The sequence below is a fragment of the Frieseomelitta varia genome, unplaced genomic scaffold (genome assembly GCF_011392965.1).
Source record: "Frieseomelitta varia isolate USP_RPSP 00005682 unplaced genomic scaffold, Fvar_1.2 scaffold_249, whole genome shotgun sequence".
NCBI lineage: Eukaryota > Metazoa > Arthropoda > Insecta > Hymenoptera > Apidae > Frieseomelitta > Frieseomelitta varia.
The window spans coordinates 530,677-554,754 of record NW_025109978.1 but is presented as its reverse complement, the minus strand read 5'-3'; the positions used below and the strand labels follow the sequence as shown (position 1 = coordinate 554,754).

At 38.9% G+C, this 24,078-nt stretch overlaps 1 protein-coding gene across 1 annotated transcript in view; it reads left to right on the top strand.

Moving 5' to 3' along the window:
• Nucleotides 1-24,078, top strand: part of LOC122528354 (protein jagged-1-like) — a 68,137-nt gene that overhangs the window by 33,332 nt on the left and 10,727 nt on the right. Inside the window, exon 3 of the mRNA XM_043653389.1 lies at nt 16,032-16,323. Coding sequence (XP_043509324.1) covers nt 16,032-16,323 — 292 coding nt within the window. The remainder of the gene's footprint in view (nt 1-16,031; nt 16,324-24,078) is intronic.

The window sequence follows — 24,078 nt, the reverse complement described above, 5'->3', positions numbered from 1 at the left end:
CGCTCTTTCCCACACCTCGGTCCCTCGCGTGAGATCACGGCTGGTTGGAGATCGCGATCTTCCATCGATTTTCGTTTTCATCGCGCATGCACACACGCGACGACGAGTCGCGAATAAGGTGGCCCGATGGTTTATTCTTGGCACAATACCCGCGTCTTCCGCGGCCACCAATGTGGGCGCCTCTATCAATGATGTGACGTCACAGTCGCCTGGGCCCACGTGGACCTCACCGAGCATTGTGTCGGCTGAATTAGCGAGCCGCCGGCTCGACGTGTTCGCTTTGCTCGAGGGTGGCGAGATTGAAAACTGCTGGATGATTCAATTGGACGTTCGCTGGCCAAGGAATACATAGGCAGCTGGTATACAACATCCTCAACATGTAGCACGAGTATCTTACACGAGTGTGTCTCCACTCGGTATTCTGTATTTGGATACTTGCAAATTTCACCATGATAGGTATATAATTTGACATATAATTTTTTTTAGGTTCTGATTTCACATAGCACCTAATTTTTTTTAAGTCTCTGATTTTATCCGATTTTATCCAACTACGTAGTTGGTAGATATCGACGAGAATTATTATTCTGTATTTGGATACTTTCAAATTTTACCATGATAGGTATATAATTTAGCATGGTTACCTAATATTTTTTTAGGTTCGTCTCTGATTTTATTCAACTACGAAGTTGGTAGATATCGATGAGAATTATTATTTTGTATTTGGATACTTTCAAATTTTACCATGATAGGTATATAATTTGACATATAGCATGATTACCTAATTTTTTCATAGGTTTGTCTCTGATTTTATCCAACTACGTAGTTGATAGATATCGACGAGAATTATTATTCTGTATTTGGATACTTTCATGTTTTACCATGATAGGTATATAATTTAGCATGATTACCTAATATTTTTTTAGGTTCGTCTCTGATTTTATTCAACTACGTAGTTGGTAGATATCGATGAGAATTATTATTTTGTATTTGGATACTTTCAAATTTTACCATGATAGGTATATAATTTAGCATGATTACCTAATTTTTTCTTAGGTTTGTCTCTGATTTTATCCAGCTACGTAGTTGATAGATATCGACGAGAATTATTATTCTGTATTTGGATACTTTCAAATTTTACCATGATAGGTATATAATTTGACATATAGCATGATTACCTAATTCTTTTTAGGTTCGTCTCTGTTTTTATCTGATTTTATCCAACTACGTAGTTGATAGATATCGACGAAAATTATTCTGTATTTGGATGCTTTCAAATTTCACCATGTAGCTATATAATTTGACATATAGCATGATTACCTAATTCTTTTTAGGTTCGTCTCTGTTTTTATCTGATTTTATCCAACTACGTAGTTGATAGATATCGACGAAAATTGATTAATAACATCACAGAGGAACATTCGTACACGATTTTGATCGAGGCCCAATAAATCAATCATACATCGATACTTGACGTATCTCGAAACAGCTAGAATTGAACTCATCGATGAATAACTGTAAATAACGAGGCAGAGATTGGAATAACGTCGAGATAAACGGGCAGAATTTGATGAGTAATGTCGTTACTTTGTTGTTTAACTACCGGAGGCGCGGAGATTGAATGCTGATTGATTGAATCGTAAATCATGCTTAGCAAAATGATTGGAATAATAAAGTAACGAATTGAGATTACAGCTCAATCAATCGGTTCTATTGGCGAGAGATTAGTAGCTTGCCTAAACTTCATTAAATTAAACCTAATTAAACTATTTTTACAAATCAGTAACTTAACGAGGATAATTTAAAGTGAAAATCGTAAAAATTCGTGTACAGGGTGAACAGGAGAAGCGATTCGTGATTTCTAGGGTGGATAGTAATACTCGTCGAAGCATGAACAAAAGTTCTAACAAACGATGGGTCGAGAAATTAATAATTTCAACGATTGTGTACGATTTTTCCACTTAACGACTTAACTTTTCAAGCTCATGTTCTTTTACATGCCTGAACATATTTTTCTACCAGCCACGCGTTACAATAAAATATATAATTATAGTTATTAGTTATATATATAACTATATATGACATATATGTAATTATATATATGAAGAAAAATATCAATGATCTTAAAAAGTCTTTGAAAAGAATATTCTTACCAGTTATTGGCCTTTTGGATACCACTCATGTCAGGCAAAACATATTTTTCAACAATTATATATATATAATATAATAATTTAATATTATATATAATAGAAATAGTATAATATATAATAGTATATTATATATATATAATATAATAATTTAATATTATATATAATAGGAATAGTATAATATATAATAGTATATTATATATATATATATATATAATATAATAATTTAATATTATATATAATAGGAATAGTATAATATATAATCATCACAACTCGCAAAGATATTTAGATGACCTCGCTTAAATGGACCACACTGTATAACCGATAGAATCAACATTTCCAATTCCCTCCAAACTTCGCATCGACACCATCGCCGTCCACGCAGTCACGAAGAACGTATTGTAAGAAAGAAAATGACCAATTCATTTTTGAAGTGGATTCAGCGTGCGGCCGCTGGGTACGTCGTATGATCGATGCGACGTTTGAACGGTGGCGCGTCAAACGGCATCATTCAATTTAGCCCGGTTGGCTATTGAGTTCCAAACCGCGGCGTCGTGTAACTAGATTAGCCGAGCGGCGTTTAATCACCTCCGAGGGAGGGGGACTTTCTCACGCCTTAATAAAGTTCGCCGTCACAGTTCGCCGTGGCCGTAGGTCTAATGGTCACAGAGCCGTTTGATCGACGTAACTGGAGTAGCCAGGAGAGTCGAACGTCCCGCACGAGTTTCACGTCCCGCCCTGGGCACCGAGCACGACTAATCCGTAGGCGTTAAATTTCCCAGGTAATGTCGCTGGCGCAATTAGCGCCGAGGCGTATTAAACGTGATCCCGATCACGACACGGAAGAAGGCCATCGGCTAGAGAGAGAGAGAGAGAGATGCTTGAGAAAGAAAAAAAAAGAAGAAACCTTCTTTACCCTCCTTTCTCCGTGTGGCGTGTGATAAATTTCGATAATCATAGCCTCGATAATAGCCGGTGTAATGATAAACGATAGTTGTTCTAAACGGTGTTCGCCGCACGAACAACTATCGGATAAAAACCGCGGGAGAACGAAAATGAAGGAGTCGAGAGACCCGTGGAGGCACGCCTCGAATCCCCGCAGGGGACTCATCGTCGTGAGTCAGGATCCAACAGGTGTATTCGCCGCGTCCCCCCGGACGATTCCTCACCGACGTGGTCTCTGCATATTTCTCCGGCCCCCGGGCTCGTTTCCTGACCCACCGTCGAATCTCTCTCGTTTTCGTCTCTGTTCGTGTCGCATTCCATCCGACCGGATCGCCTCCTCGTGGAACGTGGCCTCGTTTCGAGAATCGAAACCCCGTGAAAGGGGTTCAGCTTGAAATTAAAAGGCCGATAGAAACGGAGTAGTTTGCATATTATATTAATCGTTCTCGATCGTACTTTCGAGCCGGTTTCACGATGGTGAATTCGCCACTGCCTTTATCTATCTTGCGTCTGGCTCTGTCTGACTTTGACACGTTCTTTTGGATAATTACAGGAATCTCGTTAACGGCGTGCCACGCACTTCGAGAATCTTTTCGTCCCAAATTGCAACATTTTCTCAGTTTTCAAGTATGTTCAAACGTAACCCAGGCAAAATAAATGATAAGTTTATCACTTTTTAATAATTGCTGTAATAAGTGATGTCATACCGGCGAGTTCAAAAGGAAAAGAAAGCGACGGATTATTGTATACGGTTCGGTCACTCGTTATGGTCCGCGAACCAGTTGCTAGAGTTAATGCTGCCTGCGCTAGTAATATTTTATTAATTGTTGAAAATAAGATACGTCTTAAACGTATTTACAAAAATCAATCTCTTAGGAGATATATGCACGTGGTCGAACTGTGCGTTGATGAGGTTCTGGGAACGCGTGAAGTGTTTATTTCACACTGTAGATAAAGAATTAGGCGACCTGGGTCCACTGTATCTTATACTCTCTTCGACACATGAGTTCTGTCTCTCGTAGAGAAAAGTTCTAGGACAACGGTATACCTTCCAGTGAAATAAAGTAAAAGTAAAATCATAAAGTGCAGTAAATCATTCCTTTTACCATTAATTCTCAATATTAATATTTTATTAAATAACGGTATAACGAAGCAATATACTGAAATTAAAATTGCAATATTACTAGATAAATTACAATATTAAGAATTTGAAGGGAAAAGAAATGAGATTTATTAGATAACGGTACAAACAGTGTACTTAAATTAAAAGTGCAATATTATTCATCATTGTTCTGCACAAGATTTATTAAGAATTTGAAGGAAGAAAAAGTGTGCTGAACTATTTGGAAGTTTCCTTCTTACTTTTCAAATGAAATCTGTTTCAAATAAAAACGCGTCATCGAGCCTCTCCGAGTGATCGTTTTACAAACGATGACGAACCATTATCCACGATGTCGATACTCATCTCGCAGAAAACGAAATCACCCGTTCGCGAGCAAAGACGATAAACACATCGATAGAGACATTCGCGGCGTGTCATTTGTATTTCACGTTTCCGAGGGCTACGATTCTAAGCGCGTATAAATCACGCAGCCGGCGCAGATACGGAAGCAGGATCGATTTGTCAAGAGGTGTACGCGAACCGGTCGTTAATCGACCGAACGGCTCCAAAATCGTTTCGCCGGCGTCTCGGTCGCCCGCGGGGATCGCAATCAGGATGCCTGCCCAGGCTGTCGGCCAACCAGAGAGATTTACGTCCAACGTGAATGAAAAAAACCTTCATCGAGCCTCCTTTTTTTTTCCAGATTCCACGACGCGCCTCGCGGATGTTTCTCGCGTTAATGAACGCGTCGCTGTTCAACTCGAGGATATATAAAACCTGTGTCTGTAATTAACGTACAAATTTCGATCGTACGATCCTTGTCTCTCACACCGACGACTCTCTCACTCCGCGTTCAACGAAGCAACGTAACACGTAACCGTCGATTTGTCCACGCTTCCGCGTGATCCTAGGTTCCTAGAACGCGTACTATCCACCTAGTGTGCAACATATAACGCACGTGCAAAGAAACGAAGTCCGCGAGTCCTCTTTATATCGTTCGATGTCGTTCAGGCGATCGTGCACGTTTCCGCGTTCCCACACGCGCCCGAACTCAATCCAGATCCTCCGTTCGTGGCTCGTTAATTCCACCAAGAATCTTCATAATTCGCCGGCCGAGAGCCCGAGAACGAGCCGGGATTATTAATTACACCGCGGAGTGTACACCGGCTGGGGAAAAGAGGCGAAAGTCATCGATTAAGCCCGGGCCAAACCGAAGCTGGCTTGCCCTCGTTGACGCGGCAGGGTGTCCACGTTTTACCGCGTAGATTTACATACGCTCGCCTCCTCGGGAGAGAACTCATTGGTCAGGTGTACGCTGCCAAGAGCCGCTGGACGGACACGCCAGCCAGCGAAACACACAGGTGTACCGTAGTATCGCGTGTGTATGCAAATGATGGAAAAGAGGGGAGAGGAGAAACTGTCGCCCCGGTTTGGGCAATGCCTCGCGAAGCTTGTCCTCTACCCCTTCTACGAGCTCTTCGTCTTCGCCTTCGTCTTCGTCTTCGTCTTCTTCTTCTCCTCGTCCCGGCTGGCACAGCCTTTAGATTGTGGCTTTGGGCCGCCTTTAAGTCGTGTGTGAACCCGCTGCGCGGACCGCATACCAATCTCCTCTTCTCGATGCTCTCCTCCTTTTCTTCCATCCGCGCCGCTAGAACCCGCTCCTCTTCGTCGTCGTCCTCCTCCTCCTCCTCCTCTTCTTCTTCGTCCTCTTCCATCCGCTAGTTAGCCCGTGTACGAGCCGCTGCCGTCGTGTCTCCCGAACCACGTTTTCTGGTTGCCTGTACATACTCGCTGCGACCTCGCGTGTATGTACATCCGTGTATCAAACCGCGTGACGGTGTGCAAATCGGAGGAAACGCTGTACGGGATGTGGATACGTATTTCAGAGGCGATTTTAGGGGTAATTTTTGAATGAGGAATCGTTCTCGCCTGATTTTCTGAGTGTTTTTCGCCGTAGATTGTAATACCAACGCATTTAGCTAAACCGCGAAAAGCTATGGACAATATCGAATATGAGCAATTTTTTTTCACGTACTTTTGTGAATATAATATATTATATTATATATTATATATTATAATATTATATTAATTATACATTAATTATATTATATTATATATTATAATATGTTATATTGTATAAAATATAATGTTATATTATATTTATAATATTATATTGTGTATTATGAGTGTTTCCGCCGTAGATTGTCATACCAAGGCATTTAGCTAAATCGCGAGAGCTATGGACAATATCAAATATGAGCAATTTTTTTCACAAACTTCTGTGAATATAATATATTATATTATATATTATATATTATAATATTATATTAATTATATATTTATTATATTATATTATATATTATAATATATTATATTGTATAATATTATATTGTATATATTATAATATATTATATTGTATAATGTTATATTATATTTATAATATTATATTGTGTATTATGAGTGTTTCCGCCAGAGATTGTCATACCAACGCATTTAGCTAAACCGCGAGAGCTATGGACAATATCAAATATGAGCAATTTTTTTCACAAACTTCTGTGAATATAATATATTATATTATATATTATATATTATAATATTATATTAATTATATATTAATTATATTATATTATATATTATAATATATTATATTGTATAAAATATAATGTTATATTATATTTATAATATTATATTGTGTATTATGAATGTTTCCGCCGTAGAGTGTCATACCAACGCATTTAGCTAAATCGCGAGAGCTATGGACAATATCAAATATGAGCAATTTTTTTCACGAACTTATGTGAATATAATATATTATATTATATATTATAATATATTATATTATATAAAATATAATATTATATTATAATATATTATATTAATATTATAATATTTATAATATTATATTTATACATATAAAATATTATATTATGTAATATATATGTAACATATTAATATTATAATTATCGTGAAAACACTCCTATTTCATGCTATATTTAACAATCTACGATGTAACGTAAGCGTTTAAAATTGTCGTATTTCACAATTCTGTCCACCAACCCTTGACGTATACAACACGTAAATAATAATTCCAAACACACGTAATATCTTCATATACATACGTTGATCAAAAGAGAAACAATCGTTCCAAAATTATCTTTCGATTCCTTGACATCAAACGATATCTCGAGAGACGTAATTCCAGTTGAAGAAATCTCGCTCGAGAGGCACCTGTCTAGTATCTAGAATTCTATCCTTGATGTATCTCTCACACAGGCTCGTCCTCCATGCACACAGAGAGGTACCAGATCGAGCTTGTATACGTGTAAATGGGCGCGAGGCTCGCTCGCTCGAGGAGGCATTTAACGGAAAGAATGCCAGGTTCCCTTACGATATGCAGGCAGAGGTAGCAAAGCGCGCAACACAGCGCAACACACAACCGTCAATATCACGAGAGCTGACTACTCACGAGAGTTGCTCCTCTTTTAAGTGTCTCGAAGCGAGGAAAGAGGCTGCTCGCGACATACGGTACGAAGTCTTCTTGGCCTTGTGCCCCTGTGAACATCGGCTACCACCGACTGCAGAGGATTCACCGCGTCTTCTGTCGCTCTTTCTTTCTTTCTTTCTTTCTTTCTTTTTTTCTTTCTTTCTCCCATTCCTGGCCGCGCGTATATCCGCTTCCTACGTCCACGGACGTTCGTTTTTTCCCTCTCGTTCCGTCCTCCTCCGGGGACAACGCGAGATTTATTAGCCAGCCGGCTAATTGGGAAGCCGAGGACGCTGGACAGGGAGAGATTCCAGAACGAAACTTCCCCTGTCGAGAAACTTCCTCCGGCTGGAATTTTTCAAGAGGACGTGTGGAACAACCCTCTACTCTGCTTGGCCCACCGTCGTCGGTCGAATCCTTCTTTCCCCTTCCCATGAAGAGAGCAAAGTCCAAGGGGAGGGGGTACAAGCCTGCGAATTTATCGCATCGCGACGACCGTCCGACCTCGAGACCCTCGATTGCAGTGCACCGAGATTTAGGGTCAAGGGTAAACTTGCTCTAAGGGTCCGGCGGTGCTCGAAAGCCGATCAAAAGTCGGAATTCCACGGGGCTTCGGTGACATCCCCCGTCTCTCCGCGGCTCGCGTTCCTCGGAAATCGCTTTCGAAAGTAATTGAACGGCCGAGCTGTTGGAATGCAGCTTTCGGGAGGAACGTCGGAATTCACATTGGCACACTGCTCTTTGCCGCGGGAGAGTCGAATTTACCGCGACACTCGGTTGAAAGCTGGACTTGTTCGACGGTGATCCTCGAAATGAGCGACGCGTGGTTGTGCGAGTTGAATCATTTACCTCGTGACTCTACGTGTATCACATTAAAAATGTGAATAGAGATAGAGATAGAGAGTTTTTCTTTTTTTCTTTTGCGTTACACAAATGAAATGGATTTATAATTTTTGTCAGAAATTTTATAGACACGTTTCTCGTGAAATATATAAATGAAAGTTTGTTATAAGTTTGATTACTGTCCCCAATGGAAATTTTATGCTTCAGTCGTCGGTAGTTCTAGTGTTAAAATATTGAAGCCTTGGTGATAGTTTTCTAACTATTTTTTGCATTTCGTGCTTCTCACGAATGAATTTCAAAACATCGGAGCTTGGTTTCTAAATTTTATTAAATATTATATTAAATATTTTTTGCTTCTCGCGGTAATGCTCGGCCAAGACCGAATTTTAAAATTAAAATCGAAGCTCTCGGTGACTCGATCGACCCGACCTTGCACGAGCAAGAGATTTCTATGAGGTAACTTTTTGGAAAATTGTTTACGATCGGGATTGTGTTACGGTTAATCGTGGCGTTGCCAGTACAGAAAAATGATGTAGCGCAATGAATAATACATCGATGCCGATTTTACGTAAGGGACTTTCACGAAATAAATTGGCGTAATCGGCGCGTAAATCTGAACCGAAATTCGAGCGCGTACACCCTTCGAAAGTGAAAGGCAGAGAGGGAGAGAACGACCGAGGATTGGATGACCGTAAACATGACTAATTCCCTGGCAAGTGCAATTTCTTATCGATAAATATCTCGAAAGTGTCACGACGTCTCAAAATATTTAATAACATATAACTATAATTACATTATCTTTTAAATACATCCACGATGTGCCTACTTATTAAATTTAGAGGACCAAACACAGTAAATCATCACGTCTTGCTCCAGAGATTAAAACGACCTTCCTAAAATATTTTAAATTATTTTTAATTATTTTATTTTTATTTTATTTTATTTTTTATAATTATTTTTAATTATTTTATTTTTATAATTATTTTTAATTATTTTATTTTTATAATTATTTTTAATTATTTTATTTTTATTTTATTTTATTTTCAATTATTTTATTTTTATTTTACTTTTAAATTATCTTATAATTATTTATTATTTTATTTTATTTTCAATTATTTTATTTTTATTTTAGTTTTAAATTATTTTGTAATTATTTATTATCTTATTTTATTTTCATTTTATTTTTAAATTACTTTTAATTATTTTTAAATTATTCTACATAAATAAATAAATACTACAAACTATTATTCGTTCACTATGCCTCTCGTCGTTTGCTCGCAGTTACCTCGATTCATTCACACTTTGTAGCCCCCGTTTTTATCTTGCGAGCATCGTGAAAATCAGGCATATTTGCCTTGATCACGGGTCGATCAGGATGAACGGAAGCCGTAGCGAACACGTAGATGCCGTCGACGGGCCTCTATCTGGCGCTGTCGTCCCCTCGCCGATGGTAGACGCGTACATGTCGATCGTACGGGCACGGTAACCGCACGTAGATACTTACGTACGCCGAATAGAACGCCTCCTCCTTCTCTATGTCAGGCATCGTGTCTTTGGTTTCGCGGAAAAGATCGAACGAGCGGTACGTGAGGACGCGTACTAAGCAGAAACGAACCACCAGCGCGGCCGCCACCGATCCGGCAAGCCTTGAACGGTTCATGCCCTTTGTCGATTTATTCCGCGAGGCTTCCTCCTTTCTTCGACGACCCTTCCCGAACCCGCTATACCTCTCGCGCAGTCGTGGGAAATTGGAAATGGAAACACGCGTCGGAAATCGAGCAGGTCAACAGAAATCAGTCAGCGAGAGAAAGGAAGGAACACGCGCGTGTTTAGAGAAGCTCCCGTGATTAACGAATCAATTAATTAATTAATATCGTGAAGCAGGAAATTAATTAATCGATCCTCCCTCCGATAATATTCCGCGAGACGCGGAATAATGTCCTTTGGGCTTAATGAATTTCCAACGCCCACGAAACGGGCACAGCCCACGTCCAACGATGGATCGATCGATGATCGAGGCGGCCGAGGTGGTCTGTTCGTGACTTTTACCCGCGATCCGTCCGATAATTTATTACACGCCTCGTGTACGTACGAGGACGCGGCCGCGCTCTTTAAACTACGTTCGGGCTAAAACGAAGCCTCGCTGTTTTGCTCGGTGAAAGGGGGAAATTCGCTCGTAACGCTCGTAGTTTCCGCGGTACACCCACGCGAATTCCTAGATCTACCGCTACGTTTCTACGTACTTTGATCCTTCGTACGTTGTGATAGCATGATCTTTTTTTTCTCAGACGATGGAACGTGGAAGTGTAAATACGAGTGTTTGGTGATTCGTGGAAACTAGCAGGACACGATTGTGCAAACATTATCAGATAGATAAATTTGTAATTTGAGACGAATTTTTATCACGTTGATTAAACGTGCTTGTTGCCGGCAATTCGTGTCGTATGAATTTGTTTGCCAGTCATTTCGATACACTTTTCACTATTTAATTTCCCTGCAATAAATTTTTATTTCCATCTTGCCTTAGTGATACTTCCGCAAATCGTTATACCTTCCATGGATCGACGGCTCATTTCGTAGAACACGATGATAGATACGGAGGCCGTCAAGTTCTCTTTTCATCGGTGAATATCACCCTTCGCCATTTCTTGTTCACATTGTTTGTGAAAACCTTGTAATTTTATTTTCTACGTTTAATTTAAAGTTATTATTTAATAAAATATCATTGTATATAATTATTTTAATATATTTATATTTAATAATAAATTTTAGATTATATTATATTAATTTAAATAGCTTATAATAATAGAGCATAATATTAAAAATATCAATGAAATTGAAAATTTTTAAATATAATTAATAAAAATTTCTTTATATTGAAAATATCATGTTTTAAATAAACTACATATTTAGAAATAAAGATATTTATATCTAATTATAAAGTTAGAAGCTTTAATTTTTTATTTCAGTAAATTAGAATTTTATTCAATAATTTTATTAACAATTCCTTAAGTCAAAGACATCTGAAGGTCATAATATAGTAGGTCGTTGAATTTGTTTTTCCAGAAGCAACAATCCTACGAAGTCAAAAATACACGGTGCCATTTAAAAAAAAATTGGTGTTAACCTTGATTTTTTATCAGAGAAAAATAGTTTTTGGAATTTTTTACTGTACTTTGTAGCCAACTAGAAACTGATTAATTTTTGTTCAAAACATTTTTTTGTCACACAATCAGAAGTGCCTGAAAAATCGTGGCGACAATTATATGCCACACTCTGTATATATTAATTTAGACATATGTGTATATATATATTTAAACATATATATATATATTTTAATTTATATATATATAAATTTTCTTTTAATTTATTATATATTTATTTATATTAATTTATTAATATAAATAATAATATTTTAATTTATTATATGTTTTATTATATATTATAATGTCTTTTAATTATATATATATTTATTATATATATATATATATATATATATATATATATAATGTCTTTTAATTTATATATATATGTCTAAATTAACGTCGTTACACCGTTTGAAATAATCTGGAGGACCAAAGGAACAAAGAGGACGGTTTCCTCCACACGGTTGCCCTGAATCCATTTCTTTTTTCCCCCGACCTTTCGCGGAAGTGCAGAATTCTCTTGTGTCGACCTGGACGGCACAAAGAGCGGCCGTTGTGGCCAATCGGCGGCGAGCCGGGTGTCTCGTGCTAAATGTAAAGTCGGTTCGCTCGTTGCTGCCACTACCTAGAGCAGATGAGCGTTAATTGGTGTTAATTGGTGGCTCGCTTGGGGCCCGTCGTTCCCACGCCCGCGACTTTCATGCTCGCCTTTTTTTTCTTTTTTCCTTTTTTTCTTCCTTTTTTTTCCCCCCTCACACCTCGTACGCATATTCTAATTCGTCGTCCGTCGCCCGTTCATTTCCACACGTCCAGGCGGTTCTTTGTGCCCAGTTCGTAGCTCGCGAACCGTCCGACGTTTCGCTCTCATTGTCCGGCCTGTCTTTTAATCGATGTGAGTCAGCGCGTGGATATTACGATCAGATAAAATTTCTATTATTCTGACATTTTCGTGACGTGCAGATCGGAACGTTCTTTCTCTCTCTCTGTCTCTCTCTTTCTACTGGGACAACTGATGGAAGAGGGAACGAATTTCGAAACGAAAAAAAAGAAAAAAGGAGAACGAGATTCCGATCGATGGTGAATAGAAAATGACAGATATCCGAGCTGTTCTCCAACCGAGATGGATCGGTCGCTCAAGGCCGTTTTCGGAATTATACCGCGCCGCACTTCGCTCGGCTACTCCATCATTCTGTCCTTTTGTTTTTCTTTTTTTTTTTTTTCTTTTTTTTCTTTGCTTTTAGCGCTTGTTCAGGGTTCTATCTCTCCCTGTGCCGAAGGTGTTTTTTAAACGATCGTTTCAAGGGCTATTAATTTCGGGGTAATAACTCGAGCAACGTCTCGTCTCAGATTATACAGTCGAGTTAGTCGAACAACTTGACGTTCCGAGACGGTTTGACTAATAAGGGAAAGGTTTGGGAACTTGGAGCCAAGTAAATGACAGATTCACGCTCGCTAACTTGGCTAACTTGAACCAGGTTTCAGATATAATATCGGACGTTCTTCTTTAAAACTGGAATTTACTATAAAAGAAATGATTAATAAATAGGTTGCAGCGATTTCAATCTGTCTTTCCTCGTTTGCGTCTAAATTTCATTAAAATTCCAAACTACAAAAGTGTGTTTTTTATCAACCTCGGGTTAATCGAGAAAAAGAAACGATGCCAATCATCACAATCAGATGATTTCAATATCTTCCAAATTACAATAATTCTAAACTAGAAAAGTGTGCCTTTTGTCAGCTTATTTACTTGCATTAATCTAGAAAAAGAATGCCACGATCAGATGATTTCAATATCTTCTAAATTACAATAATTCCAAACTAGAAAAGTGTATTTTTTATTAGCTTATTTACGTGCATTAATCTAAAAAAAGAATTCCACGATCAGATAATTTCAATATCTTCCAAATTACAATAATTCCAAACTAGAAAAGTGATCGTTTTGTAAGCTTATTTACTTGTATTAATCTAGAAAAAGAATGCCACGATCAGATGATTTCAATATCTTCCAAATTACAATAATTCTAAACTAGAAAAGTGTACTTTTTTATCAGCTTATTTACTTGCATAAATCTAGAAAAAGAATGCCACGATTAGATGATTTCAATATCATTAAAAAAAAAAAAAAAACTCGCGTAAACGTGCAGTCAATCTCCGTTTTAAACCACACTTTCACCCAATCGTGGCCGATCGATCGACAAAAAAGTGAAACCAGCCTCGAGAATTCGCCCCAAAGGTCTGAACTCTCGTGGGTGACTGAAAATCACTGGGAATCACCGTCGAACAGGTTCCACCGATCGATTCCATTCCAAATCGGTCGAGCGGTGGCAAAAACCGCGCGGAGTTTCCAACGGTGGAAGTGTCGACGCCGCTTTAGGAAGCGATTTGTCGGCAAGAAAGGCGCGCGACATTAGCCGCGTTATCTAAGTATTTGGGTTGCCAGCGGGGTAGAATGTTTTCGCTAATTTGCCGATCGACAGTTCAGTCACGATCGTGCGGTTAGCTTGTTCATATCGAACGAGCCGTGGACGGGAAAGGAATCGATCAACGAACGGTTCCCACCGTGCGCCGTGACGCTTCTTTCGAGACGTGGAGCCCCTGCGACGACGTTGCCACGGTCCACCACCGTGATTCGCTGAATGAAAATTAGAAAGAAAATTAGATCGTCGAAAAATGCACGGAGGAATATCTATTATTTAGCGTCGTCCCAATTCGTTATCCTCGAGGCGATGGCAGCTTATTTTTCACTTTCCACCGCTTCCATCGAGTCGCCCCCCCATCGGGTCGTCGTGTCTGAACGATCACGCGAAACACCTGCGGTTCGTAATTAAAAAGTCGAGCGAAGGACTCGTCCCGTCTTTCATTGTCTACCAGCCGAGGATCCAACCGAGTTCATTAAACCAGGCGCACACTGGCGAGCGGAGCACACGCGAGATCGTCGATGCGCTTGATCCTCTTCTTTTCTTTTCTTTTCTTTCTCCGCGAGAGACCGGTTCCATCGGGAATACTTCCAGCTTTCTATCGTACAACCCGGCGGCCCCCGTGGACACCCCTTTGGGATCCGTTGGCTGGCTGGCTGGCTTTACCGCTGCTGCCGTGGCTGTTGCCGTTTCTGGTCTCCGCAGCAGCCTCCCGAACGAGCAGATAGCCGCTGTCTTCCGCGACGGCGCGATTGGAATTTATTTATTGCATTAGCCGACCGTCACTCACGGGCCTTGATTGGTGGTACCAATCAGGTACGGTCGTTGGAGGAGAGACGTAACGTTGCATCGGGACGATCGAGCCGACCAACTCACGCAAACTCTCTCTCTCTCTCTCTCTCTCTTTCTCCTTGCCGCCGCTGTAATTATTCTGATTCGTGGCGAGACGTTGAACACAGGTGAAAAATACGGCCGAGGCTCTGATTACAACGGGGCATCGGTAATTATCGGAGACGCGCGGTGGCCACCTTTCGATCGGGACAGATTTTGTTTCACTTCCTCCTGGTTCTGTTCGCTTCGCCGGTGGTCGAACGGGCGTCGCGTCCGCTCGAGCAGCTTGGCTACTTTTTCTGCCGGATTATCGATGAACTTCGATAGGTGTCTCGCTGTATGGTGAAGAGATGATTGAACGTTGCGTTTAATCTCTCGTTGATGCTCAACGTTCGATTGGCTTACGATTCGACGCCAATCAAACGATATTGATGGACCGTACGATCGAACGTACACCGTGTATGTATGTACGTACGTGTGCACGGCTGCGCGAATCGATCGGAGAGATCGGTGATCGTGTGCTCGAAGAAAAACGCGTTCCGGAAATAGCGGAGTTAAATTCACCTTTGAGACTTTTCGAGTGAGAATTATTTCGATCTCGAGATGGTAAACGACAGGGTGTAGAAAATTGATATAATCTTATCGTGAGGCGTAACACGGGAGACGACCGAGGGTCAGGGAGCCCTATGTAAATTTGCAAAAGTTCATCTCGAAAGGTTCCACTTAGGGGCCACGCTGGAATTATTCGAGCTGGCCAGGGGTTAATTGCCGGCTTCATGAAACCATCTCTCCTCCTCCTCCTCCTCCTCCTCCTTCTCCTCCTCCTTCGAGGTGGCCCTAGACGCGCGGTGACGTCACCTTTCCGTATTCGATTCGCGCTCGCCGGAAACGCGACTGCGTATTCTTCAACTTTACGCTGGACGTGACTCGATACTCTCGAGTCGCGCAGCAATAAAAAGAAAAAAAACGAGAAAGTGGAACAAAGCGAGGAGAATGTTTTTTTTTTTTATCTTAAGCTCGTTGTTAAGAGGTCTGGGAAAATTGGCCGACGTTAGCGTAGGTAGAGGAAAGAAAGAAGAAAGAACTCGCTCGTTATCGAGGATTTTTCTTGGTTCGCAGAGGCAATTCACGCTGATCCTGCAAGCGAGAGACGAGGCGAACACAGGCGTGATCGAGGAAGCGAGTTTCAGCGGCATTGTCCTGCCAGGGCCCACGTGGCACACTCTCAATCATGAAGGAAGAAACGCTCATCTAGCTTATCGCGTTCGGGTCCAGTGCGCGGACCATTATTACAACGCGACCTGCACGAAGTTCTGCAGGCCGAGGAACGATATATTCGGCCATTACACCTGCGACGAGAACGGCGATAAGGTGTGCATACAGGGGTGGAAAGGCGCCGATTGTGAAATAGGTGAGTCGATCTTTACGTCTCCTTTCAATTTACTAACGCTGCGTTAAAAAAAAAAAAAGGAAAACGATCTTGTAAAAAATACTTGCAAAAAAAGAAATCCCGTCTTAAGACCTTTGACTCAGCGTCTAGATCAGTGACGGCGAATCTTTTTGAGAAGTAGGTCAAATTTTGTTCATTATTTCTTTTAGTACTAGCTCGTGGGTCACTAAGTCGGTGGCGTCACTTGGAAAGGGGGAGGTGAGGATGGTTACAAACTACTTTTTTTTCGGTTCTCACTTTTACAATCCTCTAAAAAGGTTTACGTTTCCTTTTTGTTTCACAACTTTTACTTTTGCAAGTGAAGAGCAAAAAATAAATGTCGACGTCGAAAAATTGATACAAAAGCGGTGACATCGTGCCCAGTCACCCCTGAACTATACATTAGATAAATATACTTTATTTCTTAAGATTTTTTATTGTCTGTCCTCTCTTTTATTATATAAAAAATTAGCAAAGCTACCCATTCTGAGAATGGGATCTAGCGTGTTTTTTAGTGTTTATTACATCTGTTTAATCGTAAGCGCTATATAAAATTTTTTAGACACAAGTGACTCTAATATAACATTTAAGACTTGAAATACCTATATGTATACGTAACCAAGTCGTAAATCCTCCATAAAACACAATTATGCATTTATTTCTCACTTTTAACCTCTAACCAAACACTTGTAATTTTCCTCACATTTTTTGAAAAGAGGGATTAGAAAAATAATTAAAATTCTTTCATGTATATGATGACAAGTTTATAAAAATCAGCGCGTGGGTCATTTAAAAAGCCTGCCGCACACTTGTAATTGCCATTTAAAAAAGTCTAACCAAACACTTGTAATTTTCCTCACATTTTTTGAAAAGAGGGGTTCGAAAAATAATTAAAATTCTTTCATGTATATGATGACAAGTTTATAAAAATCAACGCGTGGGTCATTTAAAAAGCCTGCCGAACACTTGTAATTGCCATTTAAAAAAGTCTAACCGAACACTTGTAATTTTCTTCACATTTTTTGAAAACAGGGGTTCGAAAAATAATTAAAATTCTTTCATGTATATGATGACAAGTTTATAAAAATCAACGCGTGGGTCATTTAAAAAGCCTGCCGAACACTTGTAATTGCCATTTAAAAAAGTCTAACCGAACACTTGTAATTTTCTTCACATTTTTTGAAAACAGGGGTTCGAAAAATAATTAAAATTCTTTCATGTATATGATGACAAGTTTATAAAAATCAACGCGTGGGTCATTTAAAAAGCCTGCCGAACACTTGTAATTGCCATTTAAAAAAGTCTAACCGAACACTTGTAATTTTCTTCACATTTTTTGAAAACAGGGGTTCGAAAAATAATTAAAATTCTTTCATGTATATGATGACAAGTTTATAAAAATCAACGCGTGGGTCATTTAAAAAGCCTGCCGAACACTTATAATTGTCATTTAAAAAGTCTAACCGAACACTTGTAATTTTCTTCACATTTTTTGATAAGATGGGTTTCGAAAAATAATTAAAATTCTTTCAAAAGCCTGCGTGGGTCAGTGTCTGACCCGCGGTTCATAGGTTCGCCATCATTGGTCTAGACCATTTTCAGAATCACTGAACGTTTTTCTTCAATTTCGAACGATTGACGGAACAACGTACTTGATATTGGCTCATTTGTAACCTCTCAAATTTAATCCTAACAACTCCATTGCTGTTAGCCTTTTCTTCGTAACTTTAACTACTAGGCAATCATCGAGTAATTAAACGGAGGCCTGGAATGTTAATTCGCTTAGAAGGATACCGTTCGTAACTGTTTTTGAATAAGCGTTTCAAGATTCCCATAAATGTCCATGTACGAGGATTTTACCGAGAGGGGACCAATGTCCGGAAGATTTTCGCTTTCTCTTGACGGGTTTGACAAGCACGCTGGGAAACGTGTGTGCAATTGCACGGCCCGTTGGACAGACATTTACAGCCTTCCAGTGGGAGGCGTAATTGTTTTTCGATTTTCGAATCACATCGCGCGTCGAGGACGGTCTCCTCGGCTTGTATTTATTGCAGAGTGGCAGCGAAGCGTACGTGTCTAATTAATCAAATGTACTGGCACTCGAGGAAGCCGAGAAGGGAAGCTGCTTAGCTCAGAGTCGCGTCGCTCGATCTCCGATTCAACGGCTCTGTCCGGCTTTGTTCTTCGAAAGAAGAAATCGTTCTTAACCGTTAGAAATAATTATTACCGTGTATCAGGATCTAAAGTCTAATCGAATGCAGCTTTCCAGGTAAAGGGAGGAAGAAAATCTATGTAAATGTTTGTTAAGAGAAAATTACAATTTACTAGTGTACGACGATATGTTAAGTGATGTTTTTATTGACCGAGCCGATCTAACACTGATTTGAGAAAAAATATAATTGTCATCGCACTATGAATTGTGACGCAACTATGAATATTTATTAATATTCCCGAGAACGATAAATCCTACATGAATACAATTAAATACAATAAAACATTAATTAATAATTAAACATCAATTAAAACAAAATTAAATACAATAAAATATAATTTTTTGATCGATTTTTGGTAATCTCCTTGTTGGGTCAAAGACCCTGTCACGAGTCTTTTTTATGAGCCTGAAGATCTAGAATGTTTAGAAGACACAAACTTCAAGGTGTTCCGTGAGCTGTTCTCGATCAAATTATCATTCTAAATCCTTCGTTCTGAATAGCTCTCAACTTTTGTTACATTATTAAGAGGCACGAAGGCTCGATTGAAGAGATGAAACGCTCGGTGAAAAATTTTCTACGAAATTAAATTAATGGAGCTAACGTAAACGCGACTGTATAGTCGGAGAGGCAGCGGTCCGTGAGAAAAGCGAGTCGCGCGAGCGCCTGGGGACGCGAGATTTCACGCTTCGAGGATCGATTAATTATTCTCTTAGCTAGACGTGGCGGGCAAAAAAACGTCGGGGGAATCGTTTAACTCGCTTCGTTGCATACGTCAGCTCGACACGGCTTAAGAGCGCATTTACGCCACGCGATTTTTCCCAGCACGCCGATTTTTTCCACGAGCGTAATCTACTTTTTCGTCTCCCTCCCTCGTCCCCCTTCGCAAGATCGTGTGTCGTTCCGCTCGACCAGCACCGACACATTCGCCTCCTTTTGTCTGACTTTAATGCTTCCGGTAATGAAGATTGTCCGATAATTTAACGAACCGGAGTCACGAAGACACGTTGCTTTAACGACGATGGAAAAAGCCGATCAATTGTTCCGCGGTTCGATCCGCTTCGAGCGGCATCGTTTCGTGGATGATTTATCGCTCTACGATTTCACACGAACGAAATCAATTATTCGTCAATTGAAACCTCGCTTTCGAACGCAGACACCTCGCTGTTGGTCAATTGCGTGTCGTAATAAAAAGAATTCACCCTCACAGACTGACATCACGAACCTCTACTCGGGATGTTCATTTGATTTTCGAAGAATGAACGGGGGTATTCTGGTAATCCGACTTGACAAAATCGACTTCTTTGAGATTTCTTTCCAAGGAGATCTCCCGTTCAGCCATTTCAAAAATTATGGATTTGAGAAAAACACGTTTGAAGTTTCTGTTACCCGTTGTGCAAAAATATTCATGCTTACAATCAATCGAGCAGTATAAAAAATAAAATATTATAAAATAATAATAATACAAAAATAAATAATAAAATATTATAATATATAAATATTATAATTATAAATATTAAAATATTATAAAATAATAATACAAAAATAAATAATAATATAAATAATAATATAATAAAATAAAATATTTTTTGAGAAAAACACACTTGAAGTTTTTGTTACCCGTTGTACAAAAATATTCATACTTGCAATCAATCGAGCAATACAAAAAATAAAATATCATAAAATAATAATAATAATAGAAAAATAAATAATAATATAAATAATAATATTATGAAATAAAATACTTTTTGAGAAGAACACACTTGAAGTTTTTGTCACCCGTTGTACAAAAATATTCATACTTGCAATCAATCGAGCAGTACAAAAAATAAAATATCATAAAATAATAATAATACAAAAATAAATAATAATATAAATAATAATATTGTGAAATAAAATACTTTTTGAGAAGAACACACTTGAAGTTTTTGTCACCCGTTGTACAAAAATATTCATACTTACGTCGCGAGCGGTACACCGTTTCCTTTAAACATCTATAACTCTGCTAATTTTACGAATTCAAACAAATCCTTTTACACAGGCATTCTCGAAAGCATATACTTTGAGAAAATGTCTAAAAAAAGAAAATCGATTTTTTTTTTAAGCCGGATTACCAGAATTACTACCTTAACGCTCCTTAATCAACGTATCCTGAAGAAACGGAGAAATGAAAAGAAACTTTCAATTGATCTCAACTCGTCATCATGCTCCATTATTTCCAAGTGTCAGCTCTTAAGATCCAAAGTAAAATGAAAAGTCGAACAAAGCTTTCGAAAGAAAAGAGGAGCTAGAAGCTAGAAGCGAGAAGAACATTCGCCGCTGCACGTGGAGCTTTTTTGCCGAGACGGAAAGCGCGAGTCTCGCGAGTGTCTGATAGGCAAAGACGCAAACACACGCGAATTATCTCGAAGCGTGCCTCAATGGGCGGGACGTTAGACGCATGATCGTACGATCGTATAAAGGTAGCGGGGGGCAGCATCACGCCAGATCCCCTCGCACAATGCTGCCCGGGCCAGCTCTTTCTTCGCTGCTTAATCGTTACTTCCGCCACCCCTCCCACGAGAGCGTAATTTTCGAAAGGCTACGCGAACGCTTGAATCATCCTCGAATGTGGCATTGTTCGAGAAGAGCGCACCGGCGACCTAACGACTCCTGAAAGTCACCGGACAGTGGAAATTGGATTTTCTGTTTTTTTCAATCATCTACGAGAATAACCATAGATTCCTCTGCGTTCTTTTAAATTTACATTTCATTTCATTTCCTCTGCGTTATCGTTCGTCGATCTGACGATCGAATTCTGCAGATTTCGAAGTTCCCAATAATTGACAACAAGAACGATGGTGCTGTGACTTTAAAAATTCTCCATTATGGAAATCGTAGTCTCGGTTCTTTGCGTTCTTGTGAAAATCCAGTCTCTCTCTCTGCGATCCAATTGCAACTGTCCTTCGACGAAGGAATTTTAATGAGTCTATTTATTCCTGTGCTCGAGAATCGTGCTATATTTTTTGTATCAGTTGATCAATTATATATATATATATATATAGATAGATAGATAATTTTATTTTTCCGGCTTCACAGCCATGAAAGTGGACTTTTGGTTTACATTTCTCTTTTCTTTTTTTTTTTCATTCTCTCTGTTTCTCTCACTCTCGCTCTTCACTCTTCGTATCTGTTACATACTCTACCTACCCTATACTTTCGTGCCATACTTAACAATTTAACACTAACCTACACTATACTCTTATGCTGTACTTAACAATTTATCCTCGATTGTATTGTCTAATTCCTCTTTCGCTTATCCTTTTATTTTCCACCTTATATACATATATATACACACATCGAAATCGACCATTTTCTCCAAGATAGATAGCAAAAGGATCTTAAAAGGCCAAGATGTAATAGCTGAAAATGATTCCAGAGAAAGTAGGACAAAGCGCTATTAGACTTTCCTGCGGCATAGTAATTAGCAACCGCGATGACATCGTGTGAAACCGAACTATACCGGGCTTTTGTCGGTGTTCACGGGCGACAGAAACTGTGGCAAAACGTGCGCGCATTTGAAATTGAAAGGATCATCCTGAATTCCTCCGTTTTTAACTTTAATAGAATAGAGGTGGCTGCCTCGAGAACGCAGCCAGTTTCCCTTGACACTGTGAACTTTAAGATTTTCTCGTTTGCTTAACGCTCTATCGATGAAATTACGGGCATTCGACTTTATTAACCTCGATGCGCACGGTAAAATATTCGCGTGATTAACAGAAATTGCCAAACTAATTTAGAGAACGTTTATTTTGCAGTGTGCTGAGAACGTGTGCTCATGTTATAACCTAGGGTGTAATTTAGAATAATTTATTCGATCGTCTCGATTTCTTCAAACTTAATGATACACCAGCCAGCGATAGAAATTTCCAGGATGGCTTAATTTGCTCGACGGTCAATCAATTTGTTCTATATTATTAGTATCTTAATTATATTAATGATATAATTAAATATTCTATATTATTAATACAAGATAGTAATAATATAGAATACTATTCATATAATTAATATAATTAAAATACTAATATAGTATTCTATATTATTACTATCTTAATTATATTAATAATATAATTAAATATTCTATATTATAAATATTGTATATTAGTATCTTAATTAATATACAATTAATAGTATTCTATATTATTACTATCTTGTATTAATAATATAGAATATTTAATTATATTATTAATATAATTAAGATAGTAATAATATAAAATACTATTAATATAATTAATATAATTAAGATACTAATATACAAGTTTGACCGTATATTATTACTATCTTAATTATATTAATTAAAATCTCTGGAACACTTTCATCGATATTGCTGAAGAAGAAAATTTAAGAATCCCAGATCGCAGTTCGGGAATATTTCAAGTACACCTACTTGTCGTTAAATTCACGATAGAGATTTATCAGAAAAATAACGAGGTGCTTGTACAATCTCGCAATCTATCGAAAAGAAACCTACCAATAAAATAACAATAGCCTGTAACAATAAATATTCACAGAGAGAGCCGAAACGGTTCGGCTTGACACCGAATTATTCTGGTGGCAGCGGTTTAACGATCCGGGAGAATCATGTTATCAGTATCACAATTAGACACGTTCCACTTTCGTCGGACGTAAAGCGGAAAAAATGAGAGGATAAACAATCCCAATTAGGGACTATCGGTGGAAATCGTGTACTCGTGAGACGACGAGGCGGTCGATCGGTTACGAGAGACGAGAGGAAACACACACACACACACACACACACACAGAGGGAGAGAACTGGCTCCAGCATTTTTGTCGCGCTGTGAAAGGTCAATACGAGAATTTCACTCGTGCATCGTCTTCACACGAGCCGTATGCATCGGCCGCATCATGCAACACACCGTTCTTCAACCGAGAGTGCAGCGTACTTCGTAGACACGAACGTTCGTTTGCATTTGACCCCTTTTCACCGCGATCGTAAAATCCTTCCGCCGCTGGCTCCTATACGAAGATCGGAAACATTCGTAGGAAGACTGCTTAAGGAGGTATTCCAGTGCGAAGTGAACTGATCAATATTTTCTCTAGCCCGCTGTAGTCTTTTTACTTTATTTCGTGGTCTTAGTAATGGTTTTGTTTTATAGCTACATGTAATTACAATTTATACTAAATAAGCAAGTGTCGTAATATTTTTGGAAGGGAGCGTATATAATAAATGACTCTGAATCTGTCAATCTGTTTTTCCCTTAAGGGGAAAACTATTCTAGTGTGAAATGCGTATTTTTTTTAACTTTGTTAGGGAATTTTTTGCAAAGAAACTGTTGGACCTTTCGCAGTCAAATTGACAAGGTTTATTTGTACGTATTTCAACGACGTTTCAAAATTTTTTGGGACAAAAAAAGATGAAAATTAATGACACCGCAATACTCTCAAACATAGTCGCGTTTTAAAAAAGATCGTCCATTCCGGCCATTCCGCTTGTCGGTAATAAAGAAACGTGAATGTTCCTTAATTA